Source organism: Tachysurus vachellii, chromosome 26, assembly GCF_030014155.1.
Source record: "Tachysurus vachellii isolate PV-2020 chromosome 26, HZAU_Pvac_v1, whole genome shotgun sequence".
Lineage (NCBI taxonomy): Eukaryota > Metazoa > Chordata > Actinopteri > Siluriformes > Bagridae > Tachysurus > Tachysurus vachellii.
Genome location: NC_083485.1, coordinates 9655198 through 9673159, shown reverse-complemented (window position 1 = coordinate 9673159; position 17962 = coordinate 9655198). Strand labels below are relative to the sequence as shown.

General features: G+C 38.0%; 1 protein-coding gene across 2 annotated transcripts in view; it reads left to right on the top strand.

Moving 5' to 3' along the window:
- The window catches only part of spns2 (SPNS lysolipid transporter 2, sphingosine-1-phosphate), a 66566-nt gene that overhangs the window by 31658 nt on the left and 16946 nt on the right, over positions 1-17962 (top strand). For both annotated transcript variants that reach the window (XM_060863677.1, XM_060863678.1), the window contains 3 exons: positions 6855-6991; positions 11404-11555; positions 15979-16045. In XM_060863677.1, coding sequence (XP_060719660.1) covers positions 6855-6991; positions 11404-11555; positions 15979-16045 — 356 coding nt within the window. The remainder of the gene's footprint in view (positions 1-6854; positions 6992-11403; positions 11556-15978; positions 16046-17962) is intronic.

The window sequence follows — 17962 nt, the reverse complement described above, 5'->3', positions numbered from 1 at the left end:
GAAGGAAAGAAAGAGAAAACACCCCACAACATGCACGTATAACCTCTGTAGTATACTGTATATAATCTGTCTACATACTATTTTTGCTGTTAGCATTATTCTTTTCCAGAATCTGGATTTTGCTTGATTTTATTGTAATGAATTCAGACCTTCTACAAATTTAATCTAAACCTACATACCGGTGTAAAGGAAGGAGCGTCAGTAACAAATGTGCCATATGTTACAATTATATACATCATATATTTACAGCATTAACAAACCCTGACAACAAAATGTATTGAAGGTTTTGAGGTTGAGAGAACGCTGATAAAAGGAGCTGCTTCAAAAATATACACCAGGAATAAAACTAACCTTAACCCAAAAATGCTACAACCACACAACACAAATACACATGGACTTGACTGAACTGTATGTCACCCTGCTTAAACACCCTGAATCATCTTATCAGCTCCCGCTCTTCCTCAGGTATGCGCTTTAAATCGTGTAATTACTGTAATGGCTTTAATTCGAGCCGGCCTTCCTCTGGAGCCGTGGCATGTGTGCAATGTGCTTCAACACTTTTTGAATACTGCACGTGTTACAGCGGTGATGACTGAAACAATGCCAGTTTCGGCTTAAAGCTGGCACGGGCGTTGTGGGAAAAAAGCTTAAGATGCTCCAAGTTGTATCATGTTAGTTTAAAGAGGTTGATTAAGCATAAAGGTATGCATGTGGCAGCACTTGTTGTGCATTACAAAGATTCTCGCCCCGGAGGTGACAGGTTAGAATGTGTTAGAGTCCTCATGGTTGACTCGAGAAAGAAGTCTATTCATACATATACATATAGGTAACAGTGAAATGCATGCTGGGAAAGATCACAGACCTGAAGCTGAAGCAATACATTACATATTATATAGTGTGTTGTTTGTTACCTCACGGACAAACTCTCTCTGTGAGTAGTTGTGTAAAAAAAATTAATAAAATAAAAATAAATAAATAAATAAATAAATAATTTTAATGCTGAACCCATACATAATTTATTAGTTACAGATGGGTGTGAAATAATAATGATTATGTAATTAATGTGTGGTGCGATTATAATGCGCAGCGGTGATTTGCACACCACTATCAGGATGAGTGCTAAATATTTATTAATTAGTAATTAAGTTCGTCACAGGATGTCCAGGTGTCTCAGTATGAAGAAGATCCACGTCAGATAACGACTCTCTGAAGTCACAGAGTTGTAACTACATAAATCGAAAGAAATCCCTTAGAAAATTTGAAAAGCAAGTGAAGGTTTCCTCAAGACTATACTGTAAATAAATGATAGGAAGTTTACAAGAAAGAAGTCTGCTTTATTATATGTATCCGCAGCAGATTCATCTGATTGGGACAACACAATTTTTGCAAATGACTTCTGGATTTGTCCATTTTGCAACATCTCCTTTGTCCTGTCAGTAGATATATGTTTTATTTGACTTGTTTAATGTGTCTGGTGTAAAATGAGTCTACAGGATTACGATGCTCGCACAACTGACTCAAACTGGTCAAGATTACCAATGAGTGTTCTTTTTTCAAACCAGTTTATTACAATCCATTGTTCTGCAGTTATCAAAGCCATTTCCTCCTTCCTCCTATTTTCTAGTGCTTTCAGAGTCTTCACATTACAGATTCATATAAGCAAGTACACGGAAAACATGAAGAAAGCATGGATGCAGATGAGAATTGGGAAAAGCCCACCAACCCAAAGATGTGTGTTTTTTTAATCCAAACCTAATGACACAGCAGTAGGTCCTTGTTGCAATTATATAAATAAACCATATAGACAATGGCCTGCTTTCCACATAAAACAGGAAGACGGTAAGGAGTGTGGTAGTTCAATACAAAAGACATTTGCACTATTAATAACCCTTTTTACCTCACTTCCATCCAATCTAATTGTTCTTTAAGAAACAGACTGAAACTTGCTTGCATTCACATAAAGATGTAGACAAAGCAGAACATGACAGAATCGGGCTTAACCTGATTCTACGGAAACCTCAAATCTGAAGGAGTGACTGAAATAACTGCATTGTTATCTTTTTCTAAAAAGATCTCAGTAATCTTTTAACAACAAAAGATTGCTTTAAGATGAAACACATTCTTGAATTCTGCATCATAAGTCTGACATAACATTTATATTTCCAGCATACACCCTTATCCAGAGTGACTTACTTTTTTAATTTCAATTTATACAACTGAGCAATTAAGGGTTAACGGCCTTTCTCAGGGTCCCAGCGGCATTCACTAAATTCCAGGGGTTCCGTTACCACGACGTAAAGTGGGCGTGTTTCCGGAGGTCTTGGAAAAAAAAAATTCTTTAAAAAAAACAGCATACTACGAAGGACAAAACAGTCATACAGGTAGATTTATTTTAGAAAACAAATAAACAACCAAAAACTACAGTTATGGTTAGATTATCAAATAGGTCACGCCTACCCGATGACGCAATATCTGTTACGCTGTTCTGAAATCCCTGGAAATAAGTGTCTGCCGGGGCCCAGCAGTGGCACCTTGGTGGACCTGGGACTTGAACCCATGATCTTCCAAACAGAAGGCCAACACCTTAACCACTAGGCTACTACATCCCATGCTTATGTCACGGATGACAGTTAAAGTCTCATTTAATGTACTCATGTGACGTGTTTAATGACAGCCTCTTATAATTCTCATGCCATATATGCAGAGAGTATGAATGAACAAATCTATAATGATAAAACTGGTCATAACCAATCATAGGTTAGCTGTCATGATGTTTTTATTCCAGTCTTGTAAAGTTAAGTTAAGTTAAAGTCAAATTAAGTGTTAACAAAAACAGGCACTGTTTTTTTTTTTTTTTTTTATTTGGAATTTGAGTTAATGCACAAAAAATGTCAAGAGAAGTCATAAGATGTTGAATGGAAATCATGAGTACTCATTCTTATAAGGCGGGTGAGAGTTGACCTCAAGTTCCCTGTCATAAATCTACTAGATGGACAGGTCAAGCCAGCCAAATAACCGAGCTATTACCGAAATAATGTTAAAATTAGTGCCGGATAGCCGGATAGCTTCAGGTCAGAACTACCTAGAAGGAAGGATCAGCAACCATTTTTTTTTATTTAAGGTTCATCTCTGAGAGAGAGGATACAGTGGAGACACTATGACCGGAATTAAACAGTCTCCTCATAACTGTCAAACAGGGCGAGAAATATTTTATGCATGCATGCCCTGCTCTGGTGAGGCAGAGTTCGATCGGAGTGAGAGGAGAAAAGGTGTGTGTGCTCAACCTGAATCTCTTTCTTTCTTTTTCGCTAATGTGGAAAGACAGGAGCATTCTTGGGTTGTGCCATCTTATTTGAAGTCATGATTACATTCTAAAATTGTCGTATTTCTGGATTTTTTCTAATTAGGGTGGCTTAGCTCCAGTTCTATTTTACACTAAACATACTTTCAGAGTGAAACAATGTCTGTGACATTTAGCAGAAATGGGCGTAACTACCTGTTGCAGAGTTAGGAAGCTTAGGTAGGGAGAAACACCCTGGTGCTCCTCATCAGCTGGGAATCTAGGGTGAGTCTGAGCGTGATGCAAATCTTTAAACTTTAAACAAAGAAGCCAAGCTTCTTGAATGAATACTGATGCATTGGAATTGTTAAAAAGTCCAAGAAGATGAGGCATGAATAGTTTAGGAGACATTTCCTGTCACGTGTCGTGCAATTTAGTATCATCCTCGTCTCACGTTCATCCTCTATTGCATTTATTATCAGGGACATTACTAGAGAACCAAGCATCAGACCTTAGGTTAATAGGAGATTAGGCAGATAACATGCTTTTAACACGTCTTCTGTTGGTCTATACTCTATCCAAGTTTAACACACGTACTTACTTAGAGTCTCTCATGTGCAAGTTCGTGTAGAGGTCGAGAGGTGATTAAGTGGATAGAACATAGAGTGTGCAGTTACATAGAGCAGGTTCATTTTGAATAACGGTGAAATTTAACATTGAGTTTGATTTGCTCCTGAGGCAATTATTTTAAAAATACTAGAAAATTTTAAATGTATCAGTTGATAATCGATCATCATAATACTTATAAAGCATCATTATTAAGAGTAAGCCTCATAGTAGAATTTACACAAGCTAGACCTTTTTTTGCATCTCATCCAAACAAAAATAGACTAAAATCTACTGAAATCTATCAAGTGTTTGTTTATCGCTAACATTAGCTTTGCTACTTGCATACTGTAGCTAATTAGCTTGCCTTAGCACCCCTGTTGTTGAAAGATGTGGCTGCTAAATTGTATGTAATTTAAAGCAAAAAGGGTTTAAATTAACATATATTATCTAACTTTATTTTATACCTCAAAGCCATTTGGATCATCAGATTCCTTCTGCTACAGCCAATGCTAGTTACCTTAATATGAACTAGCTGACCTGGTTGAACAAATGACTTTAATATGGTTATAAGAGTTGAACTTTGATTTGGAAAACATACTTAACAAGGTTAAGCTCTTATCTTATCTTAGCTAGCTATATTATGTACTGTTTATTTCAGGGAAGGGAATGTAAAGTTTTTGACCCAGATTTTATAGACTCTTGTAGAAATATACAAATTGACTGCCAGCAATTTTAAATTCAAATCTTTGTCCTTTTTTGGAGGTCATGTTCTACTGTGTAAAAGTGACACTTCACATCTATGACACTGTGTGCTCGTAAGAGAACAGCTTGTTGACCTCTTTCAATAGACTGACAGTATGAAGTGTGTGTGTGTGTGTGTGTGTGAGAGAGAGAGAGAGAGAGAGAGAGAGAGAGAGCAAGAGAACTATGATCAAGGTCAGGAATGTATGTAAACAATTCCTTCCACAGTACAATAACAATTATTCATTTAGTTTCAGTTCATTGTGTCATAAATTACCTACACATACTGTACCTTGCCTATCATTTTGCGCATTAATCACAGATTAGTCACGGCGAGAGTCAGGAGGAAGTTCACTGGAGATCCCCGTCTTACTTAATGACATACACAGTAACAACAACCAGTATTCATGTTGCATGGTGATGGGATAGAGATGTCAAGGTGATGTGTTGTAAACATCGATGACACAGTGATTAAATAAAGAAAGGGCTGACAGAAACAAAGGAGCTCCACCAGTGGCATCTGATGGATTGCAAGTATCCCCAGAGGATTGGGATGTTATTGCTTTAATATTTTTATATTTACTTTGATCGAAATCATCTGTAATATTAACTTTGAACACTTTCAAAATGCACCAAAGGCAAGGATATTTTATGGTAAGAAACAAGGCACTTTGGCCATTAAACATTTTTGGAATAGCTTAAGAAAACATATTATACTGAACTTCCACAAAATTCTTTAGTCTCTTTCACTGTAAAACATAATAGCGCCTTTGAGTTATGTAAAATTTTCAAAAAATTCAAACTTAAATTTATCTATTGTCTCGACTACTTGTGAGTTTACTCATGATTTTCAGGCTGCAGGTGAACTTTTATTTCTAAGTTAAACCATCTCCAAATGTCTTACAGTTTGCTTTCTTTAGTGAGTAAAGCAAATCTCACCTGGACACTGTAGACATGTACCTAAGGTCTGATGCTGTAATCATAAAGTCTCATACTGAACATTCTTTCGACACAATATCGTCTGAGTTCTAGTAGAAAAGTCGCCACAGCGAATCATCTGTTTCCACCTAACTCTATCCTCAGCATAGTCTACTCTCTCAACAATTAACTTCATGTTCTCTTTTAAAACATTCGTATATCTCCTCTTTGGCCTTCTTCTTGACCTTGACCTTGACCTGTCCCTCTGATGTCCTCGTTCCTAATCCTGTCCATTATCATCACTCCTAAAGAGAACCTCAACATCATCATCTCTGCTACTGTTAGTTGAAAAGTAATGAGTTATAATCCTGCTATCCGGTATTACCCAGTAGAGGATAGGTTTTCTTTTTTGTCTGGTTTCAGGGAGGTTTTACCTTTGGTTTGCCATTTCATTGTAAAGCTGCTTTGTGAAACTGTCTAGTGTTAAAAGTGCTGTCGAACTGAATCTCAGTGCAACACACCCATCTCTCAGTATAGCTTCACAGAGATCATGTTGAAACAATAGCGTTTAAATTTAACTCCGGTTGTTAAGACTTTAAAGCCTCTAAATAAATGTAGCTCCACCCTCTTCAGAGTCCAATTATGACAGCATTGTGAGTTCATTTCTTCTGTGTCACTTTTATTTACCCTGCAAGTCAGCATCTAGCGTAGTTGCTATTAGCCTGGCTTTGTCTTTAGGTAAACCGAGTTTCATTTCCATGTGTGAGATCCTTCTTTCGCCAAAACAAATAAAAGAAACAAATGAAATGTCAGCAGTGGAGTTTCACTACACACTCATGACTCTTGTAGCAACTACTGTTTGGAAGTAGAAAACAATTGCAATCTGAGAATTGTAGGCAAAGATTCATTTCATAGCTACAAGGTAAAATGAGAACTCTACTTTCCCTAAACATATCACGTACAGAAACAAATTCAAGACCTTCTGACAACCTTGATCATAAGTATCTACCTTGAAAAAGCTGTTGCTTGGACACAGGATACAGAGCAGCAGTGGTTTGTGGGAGGGGAGTGGGTTGGAAAGCTGAGTCAAGCCTTGAATCGTCCTCCCACAATGGATTAGTGTAGCACGTGTGATGGATAGCGGAGGATCTACTTACCTTCAAAATTCCCATATCATTTCTCTAATAATTTTATGTGACTGATGACGTGTGAAGCATATTCATTTCTCCTGATTACTGATTTGAAAAATGATTTGTAAAAAAGTCTGTGTTATAACTAATCTGACATTTCTCATTTTCCCTCTCAGTTTTCATCTGCAGTTTCATGGTGGCGGCACCCATCTTCGGTTACCTTGGTGACCGATTTAACAGGAAGGTCATTCTGAGCTGCGGCATCTTCTTCTGGTCGGCTGTAACACTACTGAGCTCCTTTATCACCAAAGATGTAAGAGGTCTTTTTTATACATTTAAGTCTAACCCAGTGGTTGTAAACCAAAACACACTAGTATTTATTTACTTTCCAATTCACTGAAATACTTTGCTGGGTTTCATCCATCCTCTGATCTCTCAGTTAACACCTCCTGCTATGTTTTTTTTTTTTTTTTTTTTTTTTTTAATGGCAGTGTATTATTCCCCCCTAGGCCACATGTTTAATCTATATCTCAGCTGACAGCCACTTAATGTGATCAGACCTGCCTCCTGGGGAGATCACACTAGGATAAAGTAGAGCTTTTAGTTCATGTTAGTTTTATGCAACCCAACCTGGTATATAAAAAAAGGATAGGTTTGGTTTCAGTATCACAGTTTGGGTGAGATTTCTTTTAATAACCTCTTCAGTCAAACTCAGACAGAACTGAGTCTTGGTGATTGACCCTTGTTCCTAGTCTCCAGAGAGGGCACGAGACATTCAGTGTCATTCAGAGCGACTGTTAACTTACACACACTTTTCATTAGCGTTGGGGAACAGTCTTCTTAAACCAAACCTCAAGACTTGATAATATTATGACTGTTGGATTGGATCGGTCAGAAGGTATTGATTTATTTTCTAAATCAGAACAGCTGTTTTAAATGAAAGTTTCATATTAATGCACATTTTAGTACGTGTTATTCTTTTTTAATAATAAATATGTATTTAAGAAAGGGACGCGTAGGGTGGACAATGCACCATAATGTTATTTAGCCAAGAAAAACACAAACCTATTGATCTTGTATGTGTTTACAGGTGTTTAGGGAAGGAGTCTCCAGTGTTAGTTCTGTGTAACAGTGAGCAGGTTTTTAGGGGTTTTTTTCAGGAATTTTCGCTGTAACATGATGAAGCTCTCTGTGTGTGTGTGTGTGTGCTTGTGTGTGTGTGTATGTGTGTGTGTGTGTGTGTGAATTTGCTATCAATGTAAACAGAGATAAGAAAATGACTGAAGTCTAGGGGATTGACTGTATATCGCTGCTATTCAGTATAGGAAAAGAAGAAATAAATTATGTCACAGATGTTAGAGTAATCGTAAACGGATAAAAGTACAAGTTGTTGCTCATTTATAAATTTAGAGAGTGTAATTGGTGTGTTAAAATTTGGACCATTGGGACATACCACAGATCCGTTATTGGAAAACAATCCACTTCTATGTGTTAACACATCACACCACCTCATTGTTTATTCCTTATGCAGCACATATGCAACCAATTCCCATTAACTGAGAATATTATTTAAATGTCAGGCCTTTAATGAAACTTAATGTTACTTAAAAATGTGTACTAAAATGATTACATATATAAAAAAAACACCTGTCTTGATCTCTTTCCCCCTAAGTCTATATAAACCTGATATTCCACCCTCTTGGGTTTCTCTGCTTTTAGTGTGAATATCTCTATCACAGCTATTTATTACCCTACACTAACCTCCTGCCCTATAGCTGATGAGCTCAGCTCCAAAACTCCCACCAACTTGCAGTGAGTAGATCCCATGTAGATCAGCTCAGCCCAATCAATAGAACTCTACAAGCCAAGCTCATATATCTACATGCAATTGTTTTGGATTCATTAGACAGTGTTTTTGGGTGATTACACTGAAATTAGACAGTCTTTATTTTCTAACTTCATCATCATTATTTTGCTTTTTGCCGAAAAGTCTAAAGCTGCTGCTAGGTTGCTGATTTGCACGGCTTCGTGCGGAACATGTTGCGAAACTCAGGAATAAAAATGCAACTCAGTCTTCTACACATGCTGGATAAAACAGAACCAGAACTGTTTCTTGTTCCTCAAGTTTATTTTGACTATTCTTTACCTCATGACCTTAAATGAATAAATAAAAGAAGTCAGATTTAGATTATGTCATAAAAAGTACACCAAAGTATGTGTGTGGGTATGTATGTGTGAATGTGTCTCTGTGCCTGTGTGAGTGTGTATGTGGTGTGTGTATGTGTGTGAGCGTGTCTCTGTGTCTGTGTATGCGTGTCTCTCAGTCTGTGTGAATGTGTGGGTCTGTATGAGTGTGTTGGTGTCTGTGTGTGTGTGTGTGTGTGAGTGTGTATGCGTTTGTGTCTGTGTGTGTGTGTGTGTGAGTGTGTATGCGTTTGTGTCTGTGTGTGTGAGTGTTCATTTACTGCCAATCCTGGTGGATGAGAGTGGATACAAGGGCACAGGGGCTTGATAATCTCAAGTTATTATTTATCTGCTTTCTCAGCTGAATGAATTTCAAGGATTTTCACATTATTCATGTGTGTATTCAAAGGCAAAAATCATCTTGAGATCCTAGGTTGGACGTTTCATTTGTAAATGATGGTGTATTATAGTTTCACACCTTAACTGCAGTGTTCTTATATTATTTGTTTATTATCCCTCTTTTCCTGTGGATGCTTCTTAAATAGCACTTTAATGGCTTATCTAATGCACTAAACATGTTCTACTACAGCACATTATTCCAAACCCTACTGTATATGCTATTTAACCTTCCTGATGTAATCTTGCTTAAAGAACTCACAGAAAATCACACGCAGTATTGTGTAGTGCTACTGCTCCATATCAGTATTAAACTCATTACTATTAAAATAATTCATAAGGAATGAACCAATATAACCATTATGTATGTATTTACATGATCATGCTCTATCCAGCCTTCGCTAGTGTGTATTACTGGTTTAATATTTGTATCACCCCCACACCACCAGTTCTCCCCTCCTCCTTCTCTCCTTTCTTTCACTCCTTCATCCCTCACTCTCTGACTCTGCAATGCAGCTCTCCAGCTTTCTGCTCCTACACACACACACACACACACACACACACACACACACATACTCACACTGATCCTGTTCCAGCACAACAGCTGCTATAAGAACCCAGATCAGTATAGGAGGATATTAATGTGCGCATTGAAGGAGGTTTGCCCAGCTTTACTATCAGCTCTCTTTCCTGTCACATACTCCATAATGATTCCCTATACCTGCTGGGAATTACATAACGCACAACAATAAAATAGAGTAGTAGACCCGCCCTTTTTCCCCCCCGCACTGGTATATTGAAGGCTGTCAGATGAACCGAGGGATAAAATGAACTGAGAAAGAAAAAAGAGGGATATCTGATAATAGGATACAATAAGTGAGGGCGCAGTGCTGGACATTCTTCTTTTGAGGAAAAAGAAAATCTCTGGGATGATCAGATGGACAGAACAAATCTAAGAATCTAAGAATCGACTGTCTCAAGGTCCAGCAGTGCTGCAGGCTAGGATTAGCAATCACCAAACTAAGTCTGATTGGAGGGTTACTAGCAAACAGTCCAGATTTTTTATCGGTCTCTGGAGAAATTAAACGTTTGCATCAATTATAGGTTAGAGTTCTGTATCAGCAAGTAGCATCCGTCTTCAGGTAGATTTGTGAACCAACTCGAGAGACGTCGCACATCCGAGAGTGCAGAAATCGTAAAGAGAATTCCTACATGTTCAACATTTGTTCCCTGTAGCGCTGTTAAATTTGGCTGGGCGTCCTACATTTGGCATAATATGCACTGAATTTGTGTGTGTGTGTGTGTGTGTAGAGAGAGGACAAAGACGAAGAACAGGAACAAAGAGAAGAGGTGTTAGAATGAGTGAATATGTGCAACTACAGAGTGTGAACTAAAGATAGAAAGAAAAATAAGAGGGTGTAAAGTATATATATATATATATATATATATATATATATATATATATATATATATATATATATATATATATATATAATTAAATATAAATGAGATTATGGCTCAGTAGTGATACACTATATTTAGCACTGAGCATCCATATATGTATATAGTCCCATATTCAAACCAATCACACAGAATTTCCACATGAATATCCAGAACTGCGCCCCACCTAGTCTTTCCAAGCAAGGAGGGAATTGTTTCTCTCTTCCTTTCCTTTTCTCTGATCATTAAACCAGTACGCCTGGGTCAGAGTGCACTGCCCAGATGTCCTTCTTCATTGCGAGCAGCGACTGTTGTTATAAAAACACTTCCCTTTTAGCCAATTTTAAATAAGATGATGTGAAAGGTCATCGTCCTTCAGTCCTGCACCGAGGGTTTGGTTGGGAATCGGTGTCTTCTTGGGAAATCCACACCTAGTTGAGCAGATTTATGAAGGGATACTGCTGAATAAATAGATCATTTAGACAGGAGAGAGCAGGTATTAATGATGTAGTATTTGAAAGTGGGAAAGTCTTTAATTTGCACAAACTAGGAATAAATATTCATAAATAAAGGATGGAAATGAATACATATATAGAAATATATTAAAAAAAACACGAGATACATAAAGATGTAGTTAATGTTGACTCGTAACATCTGTCTAAATCCTCTTGCTTATAACAGCATTTTTTTTTCCTGTTCTTGTAGTACTATTGGGCGTTTGTCCTGTCCAGAGGCCTGGTAGGCATCGGAGAGTCCAGCTACTCCTCCATCTCTCCCACCATCATCGGAGATTTGTTCACCAACAACAAGAGGACCATTATGCTCTCTGTCTTCTACCTGGCCATCCCATTAGGAAGGTAATCTTCACCTACTGTACTGTAGAGCAGAGTTTGTTTAGTTCTTGATGTGTTGAGTGAGAAAGCAATGGGTCTGTGAGGTCTGACAGGCTTTTGTATTGATACAAAGCACAACAGCCCATCTGTGTCACCAGTGGCAGTTTACAACAGCGTTTATTCAAGAACTGAAGATAAGGCAGAGACTGTGCCATGAATCACTGACTGTTACATGCTAATTTGTAAAGCGAAAACCAGCTTATCCTAGCTAGAGGGAAATACAAGCAAGGCAAGATGCATGCTGGGTAATAGATTGCTATCAATGAAAATGATAGCAATGAAAAACACTGTACTTCGCAAAGCTGTGACTGAATTGGCAACATGTTTGAGAAGATAATACACACCACAAACTATTTTTAGATGGATGATTCTTGTGACTCAGCATGGCCTTTCTTTTTTTAAAGATACTTCAGGGCCTCTGCTTTCCTTCTTATGTGAGTCTCTGAACATTTTTGGAAAACCATAAAAAATGGTTTGCTAATTTTAGCTGTTAGATTACTGTGACTCAGCATGGCCTTTACGATACTTTTGACATTCTTCTTTCGTTCTTAAGAGGGTTTTGTTTTGGGCCAGGCCGTTTTGAAAAGCAGGCATGCTGGCCACATTCAGGCTTAGACAGCAACATTTATCGGCGCAGCTATCTCAACTCAGTAAAGGTCAAATTCACATAATTGAGCCCAGTGGCGCACAGCACCTTTTTTTGTACGGTCACCGCCATGGACGGCAAGGCACAAAGATTCCTGCAAACAGAGACAGACATGGCAAAATTGATTTGCATGGATGACTCACTCAGGTAAATAAGCCTAAAGCTTTTATTTCTAGGCACAAACTGGGAAGAGTCTATAATCAGTAATTTTGGCATGAAAACTCTTTATAGTGTTTAGCATCATTTATTGCAATTCGTGGGGTTGGATTGTTCCATGCCTAAATCCATAGGACCAACTGAGACTAAATTGTGTCAATTCAATTTATAATATGCATTTATGTACAGATGTGTTACATGTCAACATTTCCGAAGTCCCTGCTTCAGTCCTGAGCTTGGTTTACTCTGTTTCCCATCTTTATCCCTGTGGGATTCTTTTAGGATCTCAGGTTTCCTCCAAAATAACCTAAACGTATTTGTAGCACATCAACTAATACAACATTTATAGTACACATGCCATATGGAAAAATTCAAAACATAGTTACACTTCTCAACCATGACTATTACTCCTGGGGTTTGTACCATCTGGACCATTTCTGAATTTACATTTACAGAAAAGTTTCAACACAATTAACATTCCTCTATTCAAGTATCGGATCACAGCAGTGTTTACAGCATGACAGCGTGGTTACTAATACAATCCATAAACCATCGATTGCAGTAAGAGGAAAGGTCTGAAAATGTCAAATGGCTGCCCTGAAGGTCTACAGAGGTCTTGGAGGTTCAGACCTAACAAAGTATTTATCGTTAGAAACAATAAAAGGCAAAAACTGCAACTTTGAACACGGCTGCTTCACTTCCTGTACAGCGCATTGTTGATCATCTGCAGCCTGGTTATTATGACCGTCTCCAGGAAGTTAACTCAGTCTTGAGCGTGAGCCCATACAAGGAAATGGATTCACTTCTTGGAAAGGAAAACTTCTGTCTCACCATTAAATCTCAATCCGTTGGCCCGATTAGTCTGATTAATTTTACACAATGAAATTTACTTGCATTGTCGCCATGTGCCTGGGAAAACAGGAAGCATACAGGAGATGGAATGTTCTGACCCATACCGGGTTAGAGGAAAAAAACATATGATCTGGTCTGAATGTGAAATTGGAAGGACCATTTTTACAAAAGAAATAATTATCAGGTTGTTGCACAGTCTAACTACTTTGACCCCTTAAACTCGCAGCTTTTTATTCAGCTAGTTGGCAAGTTATTCACTACAACAACTTATTGAATAACTACAATAAAACTACAAGGAAATCTGCATACAGTATCTACAAAAATTCACTTTTACTGATGCATCACATGTGTTATGTATGACATGATTGCTGCTCTTTATCTGTAGTTCAGGATCATAATCTTATTTTAAACGTAGCAAATGTAGCCCTGAAAGCCATTGAATTAATCCCATGTCTGCATCTTTGTAAACTACATTAGTTCTATTCTCCTCTTCGAATTTCAACACGGTTTGTCTGCATATGATATCTAAATCTTTTTTATCCCCCGAGAGCAATGATATCTGGTTATCTGGTGTCTGGTGAATCAGCAAAGTGAGAAATGTACTGGAGCGACTTCAGCTGATCTCACATGACCTTTCAGACAGCAGACAAATTCGTTTTATGGAATGCAGTGACTAATTATTTCTTTCTTTCTTTCTTTTTTTAACAAAATATTATTTCAAAGCCACTCCTTTACATAGATTTGGCCCCTGCGTACAATCGTTCGTCTTAATAAATTTCACTCTTTTCATATATCATCATTGGGATGTTTGTTTTGATCTTAGCAAAGGTATCACCATACTATTAAAACACACTTGACATTATAACTTAAAGTGCACCTCTAGGTTAATCATAAATCTTAATGGTTATGATAACAACTAAGGAGCTTCCCTGGTAAAGAGTAAAGCCCTTTCAGAAGCTAATAGAGTTAATTCCTTAGTAGATGAGAGTCAGAGGGAATAAAGAATTAGAGGGTGAGTCACCTTGGGTGGATAGAGAGGCAGAGTTGAGTACTAGATGTCTGACGTAAAAATGAGGGTAAGATCAGAAGTGCAGATGGTCCCACTGCGGAAAACTTACAAAACAAAATAACAGACAAGGTAAAAGGAAAAGCTTTAACTTCTGAAAGCATCAAACACAGCCATTTAATCATTTTTGACAGAAGAGTCATCATAATCAGAGCATGTTTGAGCTTCCTCAGCAGTCACGGCATAACAGAGCAATTATGAACTTTCAGAGAGTAAACAGGACACAAAGTTAAGAGTGTTTGGTCTGTCTATAGTGCCATGACTCACATTCTTCAGATATCAGGAGACACAGTTCCACCTTGAGTGAGCAAATTACACTCAAGCAGACCTGGCTCATGAAGAATTTAGAGGTCATGACTCTAATTATAACTGGCTCACAAACATGGATGGGATGGAGCTGATAGAATATTAAATGATATGGTTAAAGAAGACGAACATGTTACCAATAATACCAAGCATGATCTCTACAAAAAGAGGGTGATGCGGCAGCGCTTTAGTGATAAAGCAGCGCATAGATGACCAGAATAATTTTTGTGCTACATTAAATGTCATTGAATTCAATGGTTGTGCACATAGAAGTAAGAGAATACAGAAATCACCAGTGAATAAATAAATTTAGTCGGCAGGTTTTAAGTGGATGTGCAGAATGTGCGGAATGTGCTCGGAGATAAAAGTGCCAAACTGAAACATTAATCATTCAAACAGTCTAAAATATTTGAAATGAGAATGCTCTCTCTCTCTCTCTCTCTCGCTCTCTCTCTCTCTCTCTCTCTCTCTCTCTCTCTCTCTCTCTCTCTCTCTCACACACACACACACACTCTATCATGTCTCTAATGAACAGAGGTTGAGGCTCTCACATTGCTGGAGGTAATCACCAATGCAGAGCCATTACCAACGGCATTAGTATGCTTAACGTCTGACCTGAGAATAGTCTGTTCTCCCAGCGTATGAATATTTCACCTAATGTGACTTATCAGAGGATAGCAGGAGAACCGAGGGGAGAAGTGGATGACAACAATGACAAGGAGTAAAGCATAGTAGTAAAAATGAAACAGTCCCCAACAATCTTTTATTCACATATTTATGTTTTGCAGTCTGGACAGATTTTATTACTTTACTCTGTGCTGATTTTTGTCTTACAATTTCTCTTCACTATAGAGAAGACTGGAATTGTATTCATTTTCTCTGACATTCTTGCCGAAGTTTTACAGTTTTTACGCATGCCGTGTTTGTTGAATTTAACAAAGCATAGAGATTTTCTGTGTTTAGTCATTAAACGTTAAGTCATCTTTTAAGAAAATAAAAAACAAAGCTCTTGTTCTTGTATGAATTGACATCAAATTAAGTATGGACCAAAAAAAAACATGGGTCATATCCAGACAGACCAAATTGAAAATGTCTAAATATGGGACAGTTTAACCTTAGAACCGTTGGTTAATGCTGAGGTCTTCATTGTATATCATATTATTCAATAACTACAGTGAAATTCTAGACATGCCAACCAAGGTTAAGCCATCTCTGGTTATTGAAAAAAGAAAGATGCAAGACACATGAAAAGAGTTCAGCACAAATAAAAAGTTATAGCACAATTGTGCTAAAGTTTTCTTTAGCCTCTGATTTATACACTCTTTGCTTACATAAACACATTTTCCTTTTGTTTGCTCTAGTGGTCTTGGCTACATCCTGGGATCCAGTGCCAAAGACCTGGCGCAGGACTGGCACTGGGCTCTGAGGGTAAGAACTATCCACTATCCTTCTCTGACATGAAATGATCTATGTGTATAAGTAAATAGGTGGTGAAAGTATATATTTAAATAGGCTGCTTGCAGAAAAGAACATATCAAAGCAGGTAGATGAATCCCAAAATATCTTTCAGAATTTGCAACCCCTTTAAACCGAGTGCTGACAACGAAACAAATCAAGGTGCTTTAGTTTAATATTACTGCCATGTCCCGTGGGTCCTACACACGCCGAACATATCAAATCCCCCTCTTAATGCCATGCTCAGGTCTCAGCATTAACTTCCACCAAATATAGGCTTTCACTATTCTCTGATTAAACACGGGGACATACAAAGACAGGTTTGTCTCAGGGTATTTTTTCCCTACCCTTGATATATCGCCTCACTCTTTGAAAACAACACCCCTGAATACCTTCTGTGCCATGCTAAGAGCTGGACCTTTTCAGGTGCTTAAGTGGGCATTGACTGTCCCCTTTATGAGGACTATAGGGAGCCTTCAGACAAGGCATGAAACAAGAGAAAGATAAACTCAGAACAGAGTTTTTTGAAGGAAAGAGGCCTCCATGGAAATGCCTCAGATTCTTCCCTCTTTGCTATTTCATTAGTCCGTTTCACCAAACTGAGTGGGCCCCTGTTTTTTTCTTCTTTAACCTCCCATAAATTTTAACAGGTAAGTGCTTTAAGTTAACAGGTGAACTCCATTGAAGCAGCTTATTGTGCACTCCTAAAGAGCAGCAACGGGCTATAACAGTTATAGAAGCAACTGCAGTGTGTGGCCGTGCCCATAAAGACATGTCAGAACTACACACAGAATTAAAAAGCCCTATAAACCTACAGGATAGCCTCTCTGTAGTTATGACAGCTATACTGGACTCACACTAATGTTTTCCACTGCTTGTTCTGGTGATAGTCCAAACAGGAGCACACAGCTATATTGTTCAAGGGCGACCCTATGCCAAAAAGACTACTGGAAGAAAAAACGAGGATGGAAGAGGTTTAAAGGGTGGGCAGATAATCATTACCAGCACTTTAAACAAGAAGAGAAATAACAATCAGAAGAGCAGGGGCCCCCAAAGAGCCCTATCCTACCTTGGAAGGGGATAACATTCTGTGCTGGTTTACACAAGTTGTGCAGACCTCTTTTGCAGTCTTCCTTTCCTGGCAAGGAAAATTTTTAGGAACTTAGAATGAATGGATTTTGGCTAGTGCACAGTGTTACCTGCAGAGAACCACAAAGGAGTTAATGAAAAAAAAAGGTTAGACAGCTTGATGTTCCTTCCCCACTGGCCAGAAGCGGAAAGTGACATGTGCACCTTGTCCTTCCTTTCTTACAGTTTATTAGTTTTTCATTGTTTTTACATTCTGAGAGGTTTTGAATGTGTTTTTAAACTCATCACATAGAACTGCACCTTGACATTGACTTAATGCTTTGTTTTCATTGCTATAGCAGTTGATTTCACGTTATAATTGGTGACGTAATAAACCTTGATCCCCTTTTATTGAATCTGGTTACTTTCTTGCCTGGTTACTGCCTGGTGTAAAAGCACTAATAGAGCATCAGTTAATCTGGCCTAAATATAAAAAAGTTTTTGACCCAAAGACAGACAGAAGAAAAATGAGTAAGAGTGTGGATCAGAGTGTTTCTCTAAACGTACTATGTGTTCTGAATAAAGGAGGAATAGACCCAGCTAAGCCTGAAGCTCTTCATCGGGATCATGGCATAATGTACCAAACAGCAGCAGTCAAGAGCATGACACTCACTTGCTCTTTCTCATTGTCTGCTATGCAGATTCATAATGCAGTAATTGAGAGAGTAAACCCAAACACACACACACACACACACCTGGGACTAGAGCTCAGGATTATTGTAGAATAAAGCATTGTCAAAGGATTCAATCTGACAGATAGAA